The sequence below is a fragment of the Aquila chrysaetos genome, chromosome 1 (genome assembly GCF_900496995.4).
Source record: "Aquila chrysaetos chrysaetos chromosome 1, bAquChr1.4, whole genome shotgun sequence".
NCBI lineage: Eukaryota > Metazoa > Chordata > Aves > Accipitriformes > Accipitridae > Aquila > Aquila chrysaetos.
Window position 1 is genome coordinate 53,467,944 of NC_044004.1, and position 15,954 is coordinate 53,483,897.

At 42.5% G+C, this 15,954-nt stretch overlaps 1 protein-coding gene across 1 annotated transcript in view; it reads right to left on the minus strand.

The window, feature by feature from the left end:
* Positions 1-5,594, minus strand: part of HPGDS (hematopoietic prostaglandin D synthase) — a 30,868-nt gene extending 25,274 nt beyond the window's left edge. The window contains exon 1 of the mRNA XM_030010129.1: positions 5,381-5,594. Within this exon, the coding sequence (XP_029865989.1) occupies positions 5,381-5,458 (78 nt within the window). The 5' untranslated portion in view covers positions 5,459-5,594. The remainder of the gene's footprint in view (positions 1-5,380) is intronic.
* Between the last annotated feature and the right edge of the window lie 10,360 nt (positions 5,595-15,954).

A 15,954-nucleotide genomic window follows, 5' to 3' on the forward strand; every position in this document is an offset into this window, starting at 1 on the left:
TATTGGCCCTTTTTGGAGAGAAAAGAGTTTGATGGTGAGAAATCCGTCCATGCCAGCAAGAACCAGTCACAGGCTGGCTCTTGGTCCCCTTCTGACTCCTCGAAGGTTGGCAACTCTGCCTGGCAAAGGCACTGGCTTAATCCAAGCTGTTTATCCGCATGTAATTAACACTAAGACAAATAACTTTTGCCTTTCGCTGGAAAAAACTGAGGGGCATGGCAGGTATCTTAAGTGTTGTACTCCCTGAATGGGGAAGCTAATGACTTTGGGATTCCCGTTAGGAAACAGAGAATTGAAGAATCAGGATGGTCTTCTCTTATTGCACAGTGAAAAGGAAAAATGCTCATTTTCCTTTTCTTCAGCATAAACTTCTCCTGCTTTTAACATGGAGTAAAAAATATTAGAGGCTTGAGAGATACTTTCAGCCTTTGAAAACTAAAAATAGTAATGGTTTGTTGGTTTGTGTTTTTTTCCTGCCAAAAGATGTTTTAATTAATTATTTTTTAGCAAAGAAAATAGGAAAATTTCTGCCCCCCTTTTGGGGGAGAACAATTGGAGAATATTGGCAGATTAATGGAAGACTGCAAATCTTCCAGTGGAAGGTTTCCACAGAAGTCTGTGTTTTGACAGAGAATAAAATGAAAAGCTTTAAGTAATTCTATCTAATTCCTGTCAGCTCTCAGTCTGACATAAACTGTCTTTCTGGAAAGCAATGGTGTCTTTTCCAGTTCCACTCCAATTCTAGAAAATAAACATTTTAATTCAATTAGTTCTTTTTCTATGCCGGATAGAAATCTCGACCTTGGAGAGAAAAGAGAAAAAAACTGCACGCTCTTTTCTGTTTAACACACAAATCATCTGATGTAAATGTTTATGCAATTTGATGTAGGGTTGAGTTTTGAAATAACAAATCCCAATGTAATGGTTGTGGCCTGATACTTCTTAGCATGATTTTCCAGATCAGGTGTATGCACGGCTTAAAGCACTTTTTTTCTTTTTTTTTTTGGTGAGATTTTGCATGTCTTTACCCAGCATGCTGGCTATTTGCAACCTGTGGTGGAAATTAGCCTCCTAACATGAGAATAGTTTTTAAGGCATTGCTGTGGGATTACTGAGAAGTACTAATGATATGAGTATGTTAAGCGACCTGATGAGTAAAGCTGTGCTGTGAGCGAGGGCTTTTGAAAGCCTGATCTGTCAATGTGTGGGTTTAAAAAAGAGGCTGTAGCAGAGCTTAAAGCAATTATCTGTCCAAGGGAGCTCCAGGCTTGGTTTACTGATGTGGGAAATAGGAGTTCTAGAAAATTCTTTCAGGAACAGAGGGAAAAAACCCACACCTTGGTGAAAGGGGAGGATTAGAAAACTACTTAATCTGAGAGGTTTTTTTGAAGGTGAGAGTCCAATGTGAGTGTACAGCAAATGGGTGGTCAGTGTCAAGGCTGTTGTTGAAGGAGAACACCAGAGTCCACTGGGTTTCTCCAAGCTGACTTTGTAGCCTCTGCTCTTCATGTGACTGCCCCTCAGGCACATGCAGACAAAACGATAAGAATTCAGATATTTGAAGTTCACCCCATTCATTTTTAACTCAAGTGAATGAGGGAGTGCTCACATGTCAGCAGGTACAAGGAGGCAGAGAGGCGGTGATGGAGAGGGCTGCGCTGGGCTGCCTCGGCAGCGTGCGGCTCCTTCTGCCTGGCATGCCAGGCTCTTCGGTTTAGGGCCTGAACATCTGTGATGACTTTGCTTTCTGTCTGATCCTCTGTCTCTTGATTTGCAGCTACTTGGCCCCAGTTTTATGTAAATAACTTTTAAAATTGCTTTGTGCAGCCTCCCAAGCTGTAATGAACTTCAAATGAATAAATTGCACACCTGAGACCGCAAAATACTGGTAAATAAAATTGCAAGAGGAGAGATCTCAGGAAAGATGCAGACTAAGGAGTGGTTAGGATAATTTCTCAGGAGAGACTATTTCAGTCTTTTATTTCCTCATCAGATGTCTTAAGAGTTCCCTGAAGCCTTTTGTGGTAGAACGAAAGCCTAAATAACCTTAATTCTTGCCAACACCATTCATTCCTGTAAAATTCATGCCTTGCATCTGTCTCTGTAGTCTCCAGATAAAACAGCACCCCCTCACAACAGCCCTACAAAGCAAAGAGCACAGTTGTGAGTCACAGGGGTTTAGTCAGCTCTCCAAAGACGGCTGCTGGTTTTAGCAGGGTGATTTCATGTCCATTTCCTGAACTCTCAAGCTGGTCCAGCACAGTAATTTGTATAACAACTCTCTTGGCCACCTAGCATCTCTCCTTGGATGTGAAAAAATGAGCTGCTTTTCCTACCCCAGCCGCGGGTACGTGTGTGTGTATACGTACAAGGGGGAATACAAAAGCCAAATCCTTCCCCCTGCTCGTCTAAACTATTTTGCTCTTTAATTGTCACATGTTGTGAACCCTCTGTACAACTTGCCAAAAATAAACAAAATCACAGGCATGAAAGAAAAAGAATTAGGTAGGTTTTTCAGCACAGTATATCTTCCCTGTAGCTGGCATGGGTAAGAATGGGCAAGGTTTTATTCACTCTGCAGACTTCTCCAGCACCACCCACCAGGTCTCCCGGCCACAAATTCCTGCTGTCCCCCTGCTCTGCCCTGGGGTGCCTGGCACATACCACCCTGCCCAGGAGGCACCAGCACAGTGGGCTGGGGCGCAGATCTCATGTATTTTCAGATATTTTGAGATTGTTTTCACAGACAGAAGTGAGCCTGAGGACGCTCGGGACCTCTCTAAAGCGCTCTTTGGACATTGCCAGTCTTCTTGAGAGGACCAGCACCAGCAAGTGTGGACCTACAGCCCTGAGCAACACCTGGCCAGAAGGCTGGGGACCATCAAAATTTGGCTGTAAGTGGTAAACGTCCAAGACCCCATGAGTTATGGTCACAAACTGCCTGGTATGTAAAACCCTAACCTATGTGTCCCTACACTTAAGAAGTAAGTACTTTCTGAGCAGCAGTTTGCAGCCGGTTTCACCTTTGTTTGTGAAAACACTGAGTAGACTCTGGCTCTGCGGTAGTGCCAATTTCTGCGGGTTCCCTGCTCTGCCCCAGAGTACCCTGGCACAAAAAAAAAAAAGCTTGTTTACCTGAGGCGTACAGTTACAGAGACTGGTGTCCCACATTTGTTCTTTCCTGTTGTCAAACATAAACTAAAGAAAGATTGTGAGACTGTTCAAACCATCCTTTCTGTATACCTTTCTTTGTTTTCCTTCTCCCTTTGCCATCTGCTACTCAAATCCAAAGCGTAGATGTGTCTGTCTGGTCTCACTGAATGTCCTTGTTTTCTCTCCTATCCCATTTCATGCTCATGCTTTACAGAGTCATTCCAGCAACGTTTTTAGTTACTTCTAAAGAGATGCAAAATTAAACATTTCATTTTTTTCAGTTCATTGTTGTAGCTTATTATATGGGACTTTTAGCAGACTAACTCCTGATAAGTGAGGTTTTTCAGAATGATGGCACTTAAAAATGTATATGTGGGATTTGGCAGATTCTTCCCCCCCCCCCCCCCCCCCCCCCCCCCCCCCCCCCCGGACTAACTGGCAAAAGGGTGAAAAATTCACCTGTTTGAGATTTGCAGCATATGTGACAAGTCTCCAGCTGATGTGAACAAGCAGAGCTTTTAGTGGCATGGCATGCCACTTGCTAATCCAATACCAGCAATATGTTAGTGGTTCCTAGGCAGTGTAATTACTTGCCAGTGAGATTTTGAGTAAAGGTATTTTGAAAGTGAGCACCATCTTCAGTTACTTCTGCTTTCTGACTGCTTAGAATAAGGTTGTGTATGGCAGACAGCAACCAAAAATCTTAAGAGCAAACCCTTAGAGCAGCAGAGTGTGTTTGTCGGTGGCACAGGGGTGTGCTGCACTTAAGATGACTGGCTAACATGCTTGCGTGTGCACAAACCCAGAACTCTAAGAATTACTTTGTGTGTATTTTCGGTTTAAAATTTGGAGAGCTTCAGGCTTATTTCTATCCAAATAGATTTGATTGTGCATCTGGGCGTGTGCGCATCTGCGGCAGGGAGTAATTCACACTATGTACACGTTTTTAGGGAGAGGTGGATTCTCTTTTGGATTAAAGAAAACAAAAGAATAAACAAAAGTAAACTTACAAAAGACTGTGTCTAACTTTTTTTTTTTGCTTTACAAAAGTTGCAACTTTTGAGTACGAAAGTACCAGTGTTTATAAACAGTTCTAAGGAGCATAGAAGTCCAGGAAAAATACTTTATAGCTACGGTTTGTTAGCTTGGGTAGTTTGAAATGAGCAGTGAATAAAAGATGGCTTTTAACAGAGGAAATGTGTGCAGGAGGATTATGCACACAGGCAAATGACAGCAGTTAGAATTTAAAGAAAAAAAAAATCCTGAACAGCTATTCAAAGTGTCATTTGGAAGTAAAAGACAAAAATCAACAGCAAAAAAACCCTGTGAGTTTTGATAAGAGGAAAAATGGAGCGAGTGGAAGCATATGCAGGAGGTTTTCCTCTACAGAATAGTGGTGGGAATTAGGACGAGAGTATGTTAATCCATTAGTGAACCAGAAGACAGGAATTTGGAAAATGGACAGAACGGTGCACAGAAATGACCTGGAGGAATTGGTTGCTGCTGCTTAATATTTATCTAATTCCTCTGACATTAGCATAGATTTGGCTTGGTTATGTAAGTGCATGCATATAAATCAGCCTTTACATCTAATAGAATATTGCTTTGAAATGGTTTTTCACTTATTGAAAACTCCCTGCAGAATGCCAGGAGCTTCCCCACACCAACTTCTTGCTGCTATGCTGATGAGGCTGTCTTTTCTTTGGAAAGTCTCTCTCTGACAGGCACCCTGATTATCGAAGTAGCTTAGTACTGGTAGGGTCAGGCACTGGCGAGAAACGGGGGCTTGCTGTAACAACAGGCTAGTGATCTGCCTTTTTGTTGCTAGAAAAGCAGTTTGTAATTTCTGAAATCTGGTTGTAGCAGTGCATGTGATCGTACGGATGTCTTAATTACAGCAGGCAGTTTAAAGAAAGATGCTTGTAAGTAGCAAAGAAGGTATATAGATGGGGTACTTGAGTTACACTTGCAGCCGCTGTGTAGAGCTCATGGCTATCCCTCACTACACCAGGAGCACTGGTCAGAGACTCATGCTGAATAAACCTAACAAAACCCTAAAAATGAAATGCTCTCAGTACTTGCTCTACATATAGCATAATTTGACAAGACTAACCCCCACGCGGCTGGTGTAACAGTAGCCCTAGGGAGGGCAGAGCAGGGTTAGAAGAAGAAAGGGGACAGAGAGGAGCCGGACTGTGGCAAGAAGCAAAGCTGAAACAGAACTCACTCTGGTGCAGTGATACGTGGTCCCTTCCTCAGTGCACAGGAGTCCCTCTGAGTGCCGGCCTCCGTGGAAAAGGCTCATATATACTGTTTATTAATATGCAAACCACTCCCCGTGACAAGTATGCCATCATGAGTCTCTCTCTCCCCCCTCTCACACACACACACAGACACGCACAAAGCAAACTCATCATTCCCTCGGATAACAAGCAAGCTTTGTGTCTTTTTGGACTAGTACAGCAAAATGGGTACTGGAGTTTTTCAGCTCCTGTTCAAGGGCAAGAAATGCTTTAAAATGACATTTAAAAAAAGATAATAATAAAAAAATAGACACTGGGGAGCTGAGTCAGATGATGGGTGGGTTTTTTTAAAACCTAAAAAGTGTGGAGCAAGCCAAGAAATGTCTGTCTTAGATTATTTCTAACCAATGTGAAGCCCTACAGTATGCAATCTAATTATAGAACAATGCCTTAAATAGTTGCAATCTCATTAAAACAGAGGAGTCAGAACTAGAAAACAACCCCAAAAAAAGAAAATATAACTTCCAAGCCTTTGTCATAAAGAACAAAGTGATTTAAGATTTTTTTTTTTCTCTTATCAGTGAAGAAGGAGAAAGAGGATTTGAGCAAACTCTGTCCATGAGTAATGCACATTAATAGTTAGAGGTCTGTGATGTTACTGCTGCTTCTCTGTCATGGATGTTGTGATTTTTTGTTTGTTTTTTCTTTTTCCAGGTCATTTTTACTTTGACCTTAACAGAGTCCATTCAACACTGCTGTGCTTTTCTTTCCTCTTTGTGTGTGACTAGAATGCAGTAGCATTGGACCAAAGCTTTCTGTTGCTAAAGAGATAGGTCTGATGTGTACCGCACAAATCTGCTTTGAGGCCTCGTTCACTTTGTAGAAATAAACGGTTGTTGGCATTCTTCGCAGGCATCCTCTCTGCAGAGGAGCACTAACCAAAGCATTCCCCCGTGGCATGAGGAGGTGCCAGATCCTTGTAGCTTACACCATTAATCATTTGCCGCAGATCAACTCATTTCCATGCAATACATGTTTTTCCCTGGTGCCAACAACTGAGTTTTCAACCACCAGCAGCCTTTACAGCTAAGAGAAAGTTTACAAAAGAAACCCAAAGCGTCTTCTAATTGGGACTGGTGTAATCTGAGTTTTGAGCCAAATTGCTGAGGCTTACCTTAATGGTGGCACATCCCTGCTTTTGGACTTACCTTGGCTGCAGATTTATGCTTTAACATTCCTTTTCTCCAGCGTGTCAATGCGGGGGTGGTGATTCTGATTACATCCCAAAAAGGGAAGTTTAAAGTGGTTTCACTAAAACCATATTTCACCAGTTTTTAATTGTTGATTGTACGTAAAGCAGCCTCTATGGGGTATGAGAGTTTGTTCAGTTGCAGAGGAGCAGCTGAGATTTTTTCCTCATTTCATTAGCAGAAAAGTGAAGCAATATTTATGGTTCTCAAACTTTGTTGTTGGAGACAAGTAAATGGAATATGAAACAAACTTATTTTACAAATGTTTGCAAGATTTTGAGCCACTAAGAAGTTGAGTTTATTTTAAGTTGGAGCAGAGTGTAGAACACAGCAGTATGTTGTGGGATCTGGAACCTTCTCAAAGGGAAGCAGAAGGTATTCTCCAGGAATTGTTTTCAACAGACAGCAGTTTACTCCTACCTTGGCAAGGTCACCAGTGATAATATGTGGTAAAGCATTCATAAGAAGATTGGTAATGTAGCTTTTACTTTCGATGAGAGCTGGTTTATGAGTTAAAACTGTACCCTCACTCCAAGAGTTCCCTTTGTTGAGTTGGTATGAAGAATAACCACCTCTTTGCACTACAATTATACCTCAAATGACCGACAAGGTAGTAAAAAGCCCTTTTTCCCTTTGCCTGTAGGAAATCTTTAATGTGGATAGGGGAGAAAATCTTTCCAGCTCGTGGCAGAACTGCGCTGGGACCAAATTTTTAACTTCATCTTTTGAACGGGTAACTCAGTCCCTGCCCAGTGGAAGCCGTGCTCAGGCCATGCATCGTGAGCAGGCATTATTCCCTTCCCTCGGCATTGCTCTGAGCACCTTAGAGTCTGGCAGGGAGTGCGATTATACAAACAGTGGAATTTACAGAGGTTGTGCTCAGAAGCACCCATTACTCAGGTGAGCACAGCTCTTTACAAGATCAGGAGGTAGGTTTCTTCTGAAGAAAAAGCAGTTCTTTTCTGCCAGATTCTGCTCAATGTGCATGTGAACGAACAAATAAATTCCTGCACTTCCTAAAATTGGAAGTGATTTGTGCCTGCAAGTTTAAAATAATGAAGTTAGTAATGCGCTGAACTGATTTAACCTTAGCTCCCTCTGTTGATGATTTCTTACAGATTAAGCTCTCCATTTCTGTTGTCCTTTCGGCCTGCAACAGCTGTTGATGGCATGAAAAATTTGCTGAACTGCCAGTTGTATGCAGTAAAGCTGGGACTGTCTATCAGTTTGTTGCACGAGGCATTTCGCCTAAAGTGTCTTTCACTTCTCTCCAACTTCTGGAAGCTTTAGGGCTGGGAGAACAAACCAGCCAAGATCATGATTTATTAAACAAAGTGTGTATATAACCTGGGTAGAGAGACATCTGTTGAGGTCAGACACCTTCCCCTCGGACTGTGGCAGAGGCATTTTCATGGGAGAATCTGCGGTGAAACGCCCCGCAACTCAGTGGTTTGCATTTTGACAATTTGTCCTTTGGTCATGGAGCAACATCTAGTTTTCTTGCAGTCGGCTGAGCCCCGTGGACAGCTTTGCGGGCATGTGTCTGGCAATTGCGTGCAGTCACCAAGTCGGCGAAAGGATGTTTTCTGTGTGTTTTACACAGGGTCGTGAAGACATTAACTAAATGACACATTTTCTTTCTTGGTCAGCACAGAGGCACTCCTCTCAGTTTGAAAGCCCTAGATAAATGCAGAGGAAGTCACATGGATTAAAATTAAATCCAAGATTTAGTTCGGCAGATGTCCCTTTCAGAGCATTCCCAGGCTATTACGGGATCAGTACGCTACAGGGCAGATCTCGTGCCCCGTGATTCCCTAAGCGTTGTAGGATCATTCTGGCTATTATGGTTATATTTCAAATTAGAAAAAAAGCAATATGTCAGCTTTTCCAAAAAGAAATACCTGGTATTTTCAGTCCCCCACAATATAACCACTCATGGCCAGCCCTTCGCCACCTCTTCTTTCCCAGTTGCTGCTCCACCTTCCGCCCCAGAGTTAATAGTTAAGCAGAAAATTTGAAACAAGACACAGCATCTCATGCTTTTGCCCATGTTTTATTTTAAGTCTCTACGATGAGATAGCTTGCTTACTGTGCGTGTCAGTAGAAACATCTGCAGCAGGAGCGTTTCCTGATGGCTCGCTTGGGGAATAGTAAGGGTCCAGCTCTCCCTGAACTGGACTGGGAGTAAGTACCTGACCATGCTGCAGGCTTTTCCCTGCTGGAAGGGAAATCCCAACCAGGCTTTTATGGCGAGCCAACTTTTGCACTGTGCAAGACATGACCATCTTATTGAGACTGGTAACTTGCTGTTAGTGCAGCTACTTGTGTGTCCAGGAGAATAAATCCAGTCAAGTGTGAAGTTTCACTATAAATTTAGATATAGCCGTCGTGTTCACTTCCTTAGCAATTCCCTCGCCTCATCCCTGCCTTTTTTTTTTTTTTTTAATTACACTGTTATGCTGCCATTACAGACTTGAGCCAATGAACATTTAGTATAAGATATAGGAAGTGAGTAATGATACCTTTCACAATTTTTAAGCCCCTTAATGAGGGATATTAGGCCTGTATTTAGAAACCTGCAAATGCAGCAAAGGCGCTTCGACTTTTATGTTTATATGTAATAGAGCTCAGCAATTCGCATTCTCTTTTAGGAAGCAGTAAATTCAGCCAAAGAAATACAGCTTCAGACAGACCTAATGTTTGGCAAATGCAACTTAAGTTTACAAAGTTTTGCTCAAAGAAGTGCTGTAGGAGGATTGAAAATACCAGGTATTTATTTTTTGAAAAATTGACATGTTTAAACTTTTTATTGTGAATTTATGTTGTTGCTTTTTACTAATTTGAAATATAACCATAAAATAAAAAGGTGAGTGTACTTTAAAAACACCATCTGTGTGAATATAAACACTTTTTAACATTTGCAGCTTGCTTTGCTCATGCAAATTGCATTGCTTTGTTTATGATATTTTGTAGAAAGTATACAGAAGGGTCATGAATGCATTTGAAGGAAACTATCCGTTCTTACTCAAACATCCTTCCAGTGTTACTGTAGCTCTAGTAAAAGGCAATGTTTAATGATCAATGAGATCATTACATGAGCAATAATGAGATTTGCTTTTGAAGCAGAGCAGCTTAGAGAAGTAATCAACTACAGAGAAGCCTGCAATTTGGGGGTTTTGGGGTTAGCTGATAACTTTTTTTCCTCTGTTCCTGGCAGCAGGGAGCTTTCGTGCATAGAAGAATGAAAAGCATCAGCTGAGAGATTCATCTTCAAATTGCTCTTGGCTTTATTCATAAGAAGTAGGAAAGTTCATGGGTGTAAGTGGTTGTATATGAAAGACCCTGATCCAAAGCCTGGTGAAGCTGGCTTAAGGACATGTGCTAACTTCAGCAGGCTCTTGTCTCAGGTGCTGGTTTTGCACTTGAGAATTTGCGCGGGACCGTAATGTTTTGCTTAGTTTGGAAGCGTTTGGAATTACTTTTTCTAGTGCATTTGCTTCAGCATTTCATGTAAGTAACGCCGAGTCCTCAGTTACCTGGCAGACTGCTTACTTTCTCTATCTTAGCACTCCTATTTATAAGAAACTGGTCACGGTAATGAAAGCCCAGTTACCCTATAGAATACATTTATCGTAATAGCTTCTCTGGCTTAGCAGAGGAGCAATGATGCTCTTCCCAACTCATAGGGAGTTACATGCATACATGACATTTAAGCACAAATTCTTGATGAATAGCCAGAGGATCCATCTCTTCAGAAGCTGCAGTTCAGCATAGAGACATAGAATGGAGGCCCTTGGTACATCAGCTGACAGCTGACCCATGCCCGTTTGTGGTCTCTCTACTGTTGCTTTGTTTCCCATTGCATCCTGCAGAAATTCCCTCATGGAACTGGAAAAAAACACATAGTCAAGGCCAGTCAGCTGCTTTTCTTATTTCAATTAATGTTTTGTTATCCCTCTGTAAAAGGGAAGTAAGAGTTAAGAAATAAATATCTGTGTAGAAGTTGCAGAAGATAAGAGAGCTTTGTTCCTCATTTCCTGCATGTGGTCAAAGTATTGATGAAAATTGGAGATGCTGTCTGTTTATGTTTGGATAGTTAAATCACAAGGTTTTGTCCCCTTATGGACTCTTGCAACTCTATTGCGTTGCATGAACGACTATGTAAAGGAATCAGATGTGCTTTATGAGTAGGAGAATAATCTGTGATTCACAGAAGTAGGTCAAAGCAATTAGTGAAATGTTAAGCCTCGTAATGTAATGTAACATGTGCTGTCTGCCCAATTCCTCCACGTCAGTTTCAGCAGGGATAACATTACACAAATGTGTTACTTAACAAGCAAATATCAAAAGCTTTTAAAGAGAAGCCTTCTTAAAAACATTAAGCTGCTTCATCCCGTGAACAAGTACTGGATGGTCTCACTAGGAACCCCCCGGGGAGTCCTGAGCAGGCAGAGGACCTCAGCAGGGAGGACACGCTCCCTGTTTACAGATAGGCACTGAAGGGCTGAAGGAGGAGAAATTCTTCACTTCAACCTTTTGAAATGTGAGCGTTCCCACCCAAAATAATTTCTCCACGCCATCCTTTGTGATTCAACAAAATGAATCATTCAATATCACAATCACTTTCAAGGAAACTAAAGTGGATTAAGAACAGGGTTTAAAAACTTTGCGGGGTTTTTTTTGTTGTCATTGTTGCTGCTGTTTTCTTTTTTTTTGGGTGGTTGGAGTTTCTTTTTTTCCAGATTATTGCTGTAGGAGAAGTTTTCTGTTCCTGGAAGTATGTGGGGGCGATCTGGCAAAGAGAGTGAGGCAAAAGAGAGTGAGGCAATGTCTAAGCCTTAGTTTTGCTACTACGTAATAGGTGCCTTGTGAAGCACATAAGTGAAATATTTCATCCTGCCTGAAAACCAGAATTCTACTTTTAAAGGAGCAAGATGTCTCCCATGGCTCCAGTAGTGACTTTCCAGCAGCAACTGCTCTAATCACAATAGAAACCAGTACTGGTAAATGCAATATAAGTGCACTAGGGGAATACTTGCATTTGTTTCCAAATGACAGAACTTGCCCAGGTCCGTAGCTAGCCTACATCTAAAGCTCACTGTGTCCCCAGCATATTGGTATGTTGAAGGAGGTTAGAGGAAGTATACATGTGATATATATAAGAAAACCCTACTGAAAATGTTAGGTGAGGAATGAACTTGTTCAGCTGAAACTCTGGATGTCTTTGATAGGACAAGGGGTAATGGCTTTAAACTGAAAGAGGGTAGATTTAGATTAGATGTAAGGAAGAAGTTCTTCACTATTAGGGTGGTGAGGCACTGAAACAGGTTGCCCAGAGAAGTTGTGGATGCCCCGTCCCTGGAAATGTTCCAGACCAGGCTGGATGGGGCTTTGAGCAACCTGGTCTGGTGGAAGGTGTCCCTGCCCATCCAGGGCGGTTGGAACTAGATGATCTTAAAGGTCCCCTCCAACCCAAACCATTCTATGATTAATGGTTAACCTTGAGGAAGAATTAACATCAAGGGACTGAGGAAGTCCTTGGAACCGATTGCAGAGACAGGAGGAAGAAATGGTGAATCTCTGTCTCTGTGCACCAGAAACAAATGTGAACTCAAAAACCAGGGAAGCTTTGAGTGTGGAAGTCAATAGAAAATTAACAGAAGTGAATAGAAAATTGTCTTGGATTTATAAGCAAGGAAATCATGCATTTACTCTTTTGTGCTTAAGGAGAAAGGGACTCTGCATGTTCTGCTTCTCAAAGACCATGGCAAAATAAAAATAATCTCATATTTGGATTACTAGTTTTTCTCTTTCCTCCCTGAATTAAGCAATAGCCTGAAGTGCTTAAAGAGAAATTACTCAGGTGTTCTTTGTCTGAATTTATAGTGGGTATGGAAAAGCAAGTAGGTAGGTAAAAGGGGTTTAGCCTCCTCTATTCTTTGCCCCATTCGTCTGTCTGATGATTTCTGAAGCTGCAGACAGTTAGCTCTTGCCCAAGCACAGCCTGATCACGTAGCGTGTGTGTTCCCGGACGAGCTGGATGTGCTGCGCATGAGCCACGCGCAGCACGTGGTGGTGCTTCTGGCTGGCTGAGGCTTATGGGGACTTCAGCTGACGTGTGCTGCCCTGCCCCGTGGCGCAATCGCTTGGCCTCCCAGCCTTTCGTTTGCGTCCTCTTTTGGGTTGATGCTGTGTTCAGACCTGTGGGCATGTCTTTAAGGGTACTTGCTTCCAGTTGCTTGAAGCTCGCGGTGCAAAACCACAGGTAACTGTGTGCGGTAGGCAGCTGCGTTCCTGATTTGCCCACAGAAAGCAAAGAAGCACAAAGCTAGATACATAGACCTGGAGGCCATTTCTAAATCTAGCCATAAATATTTTACTGCTTTTTCTCTGTCTTGTGCTTGTCTGCAGTTGTTGAGGCCCAAAGGTTAAATACATTAAGGCAGTGTCTTTCATTTAGTGGTTGAAAACGAAGCAGAAGGGGAAGGGAGCTAGTATTTGTTTGACGTTAGACAGGTGTAAACTGCAAAACTAATTAAAAATTAACAAATAGCAGTCATGATTCGAATGAGAATCATTTGGGAAAAGCTCTGCAGGGAGAGCATCAGGAGTTGCCTTTGGCTTCAGAATCTCCTCTCACAGCTCCTGAGAACAGAGGGATGTCTGCCCTTTTCCTTTTTCTCAGGTGCCAGAGAACATAAAATAGTCCTGCCAGCATGGTACATGGAAGGATGATCTGGGTCAAAATGCACTTTCCAACAGCAGTTATGCTCTATGTTCTTGCTCTGATAACCACACATAGTGGTAATTATGAAACTGCAGAGCAAAACTGCAAACACTCTCTCTTTACACTGCTTCTGTAGAGGCAAAATGGAAGAAATCCTATCTTTTCTGGTAGCATGCTCATTTTAGCTTTGGGGAGATATTTGGGTGTATTATTAAGTGCCTTGGATACATTTGGGTAGACAAGATGTGTCCATCATCAGCAACCAGCCAGAGATATTTGCTTATAATTGTACAGTTTCCCAAGTGACAGAGATGGCACTGAGCAAAGTGACATAGCTGGAGGAAGTCACTTTTGGGTAAAACGATCTTATATAAAACCAATTTGACTACTACTTTCTGTCAGTGCAAAATTATTCATCAACTTCAGTGATTTGAGCTTTAATTCATATGAAGACCAGAGCCTGCCCTTTCAGGATTCCTGCATTTGTTTTCTTTTCTCTTCAGCATAACAGAAAATAATGTGAAATAACTCCAACTTTGCAGAGACAAGCCTTTCAAGGTTAGTATCAGTACTTCTATTGCCTCGCCAAAGTCAGAATACATTCCACCTTCCACCTGCTTCCCTTGCAGAAATCTGAAAAGATCAAGATTCCTGTTTGGCGAGTTGTTCCCAAGAGGTTTCTGGTTTTGAATGCTTGGTCCTCCATCAATCATGATATCATGAAAATGTTTATTTCTGCCTTCCCTCCTCCTTCCAATTTTCTTTCCAGGAGATGCAGATAGCATAACAGTCTCTGAGAAATATTAAGACTTTCAAAAGGCCACTGTCCTTCAGTTATTTGTTCCTCTCCTTTTTTCCATAAACTGCAGACTTCTAAGGAATGAAAACGAGAGCCTCCTGCTTTTGACAGATACTGCCATAAAACTGACTTCATGCATCCAGCGAATACGGACTGTGAGGACTGTAAAGGGGCTACATATATTTTGCTGTTAAATTTATAGCACTTTTTGTTGTTGATTTTGAAATACAGAAAATCTTGGTGGCAAACTGCAGTGGTATTTGCACAGCAGCTCACTCTTCGCGTTTGCTGCAGGTACTGGGAGTGTTACTATTGCACTACTTAGAGGGTTAGACAAGTACAATTGGCACTTCACCAGAAATGTTTCTGGGTTTGGGTGCAACTGGTGTTTCAGAGTCCTTTGTTAACAGAAAGGAACAACAACAACGAAAAAGTTAAAAGTGCACTGTGTGAAAAGACCGAGTTCTGCACTGTTGTAGACATCGATATTTTTGTCATTGTCTGCTGTGGGAAGGAAAAATACTTGGACGCTGATGTAAAACATTTGATTTACTTGATTACTACCCTCATAAAATCGTAGGAAAACATAAATTGCTTGAACTACAACTATTTTGACGTCTTCTCCAAAATATTTGCTGTAATCTTAAGGCTTTTGCAACATCATCTTTATCTGTAAGTCTGTTTTTCTTAGTGAAAATAGATTTTTCCAAGAGTGTTAAGTACCTGTGTAAGTTGTCCTTGTCTCCATGGTGTGTGGGTTTTGGTTTTTTTTTTTTTTACTGTTTTGATAACTAAGATGATATTTTACCTGCAATTTCCTGTGAAGTTCTGACCGATTTAGCAATGTCTTACAACATGGCACATGGTTTGACATACAGCGCTATTTTATACTAAGCATCAAAATTGTGAATATACAGCAGCCCTGTTTTGGATTTGCATGGCAGGGTTTGGGTAGCGGGTGAAGGGCTGCACGGGTGGCTCCTGTGAGAAGCTGCCAGAAGCTTCCCCGGCTCCAAGTCGGACCCACCTCTGGCCCAGGCTGAGCCCATCAGCGACGGTGGTAGCACCTCTGGGAGAACAGATTTAAGAAGGGGAACCTGCAGTGAGTAGTGGGATTGGAATGTGAGAGGAACAGCTATGGAGATACAGAGGTCAGTGCAGAAGGAGGGGAGGAGGAGGTGAGCAGAGGAGGGGATGCCCCTGCAGCCCGTGGTGAGACGGCAGGCTGTCCCCCCCCAGCCCACGGAGGGGAGCGGAGGCCCCTGAAGATGGCTGTGACTCCATGGGAAAGCCAGCGCTGGAGCAGTCTGTGACTGAATGACTGCTGCCTGCAGAAAGGACCCATGACAGGCAAGTTCATGGAGGACTGTCTCCCGTGGGAGGGACCCCACGGTGGAGCAGGGGACGAGTGAGGAGTCCTCCCCCTGAGGAGGAAGAAGCGGCAGAGACAAGATGTGATGAACTGACCCCAACCCCCATTCCCATCCCCCTGCGCCAGGAGGGAGAGAGAACCGGGAGTGGAGTTGAGCCAGGAAGGAGGGAGCGGTGGGCGGAAGGTGTTCTAAGGTTTGGTTTTACTTCCCATTATCCTTGTTTTGATTTGATTTGTAGTAAATTAAATTGATTTTGTTTCTTCCCCAAGTTGAGCCTGTCTTTTGCCTGTGACCAAAAGTGTTGAGTGATCCCTCCCTGTCCTTGTCTTGACCCATGAGCATTTCTTTATATTTTTCTCTTCATCCCACCAGGACCAGGGGGGAGGAGTGAGTGAGCAGCTTTGTGGTG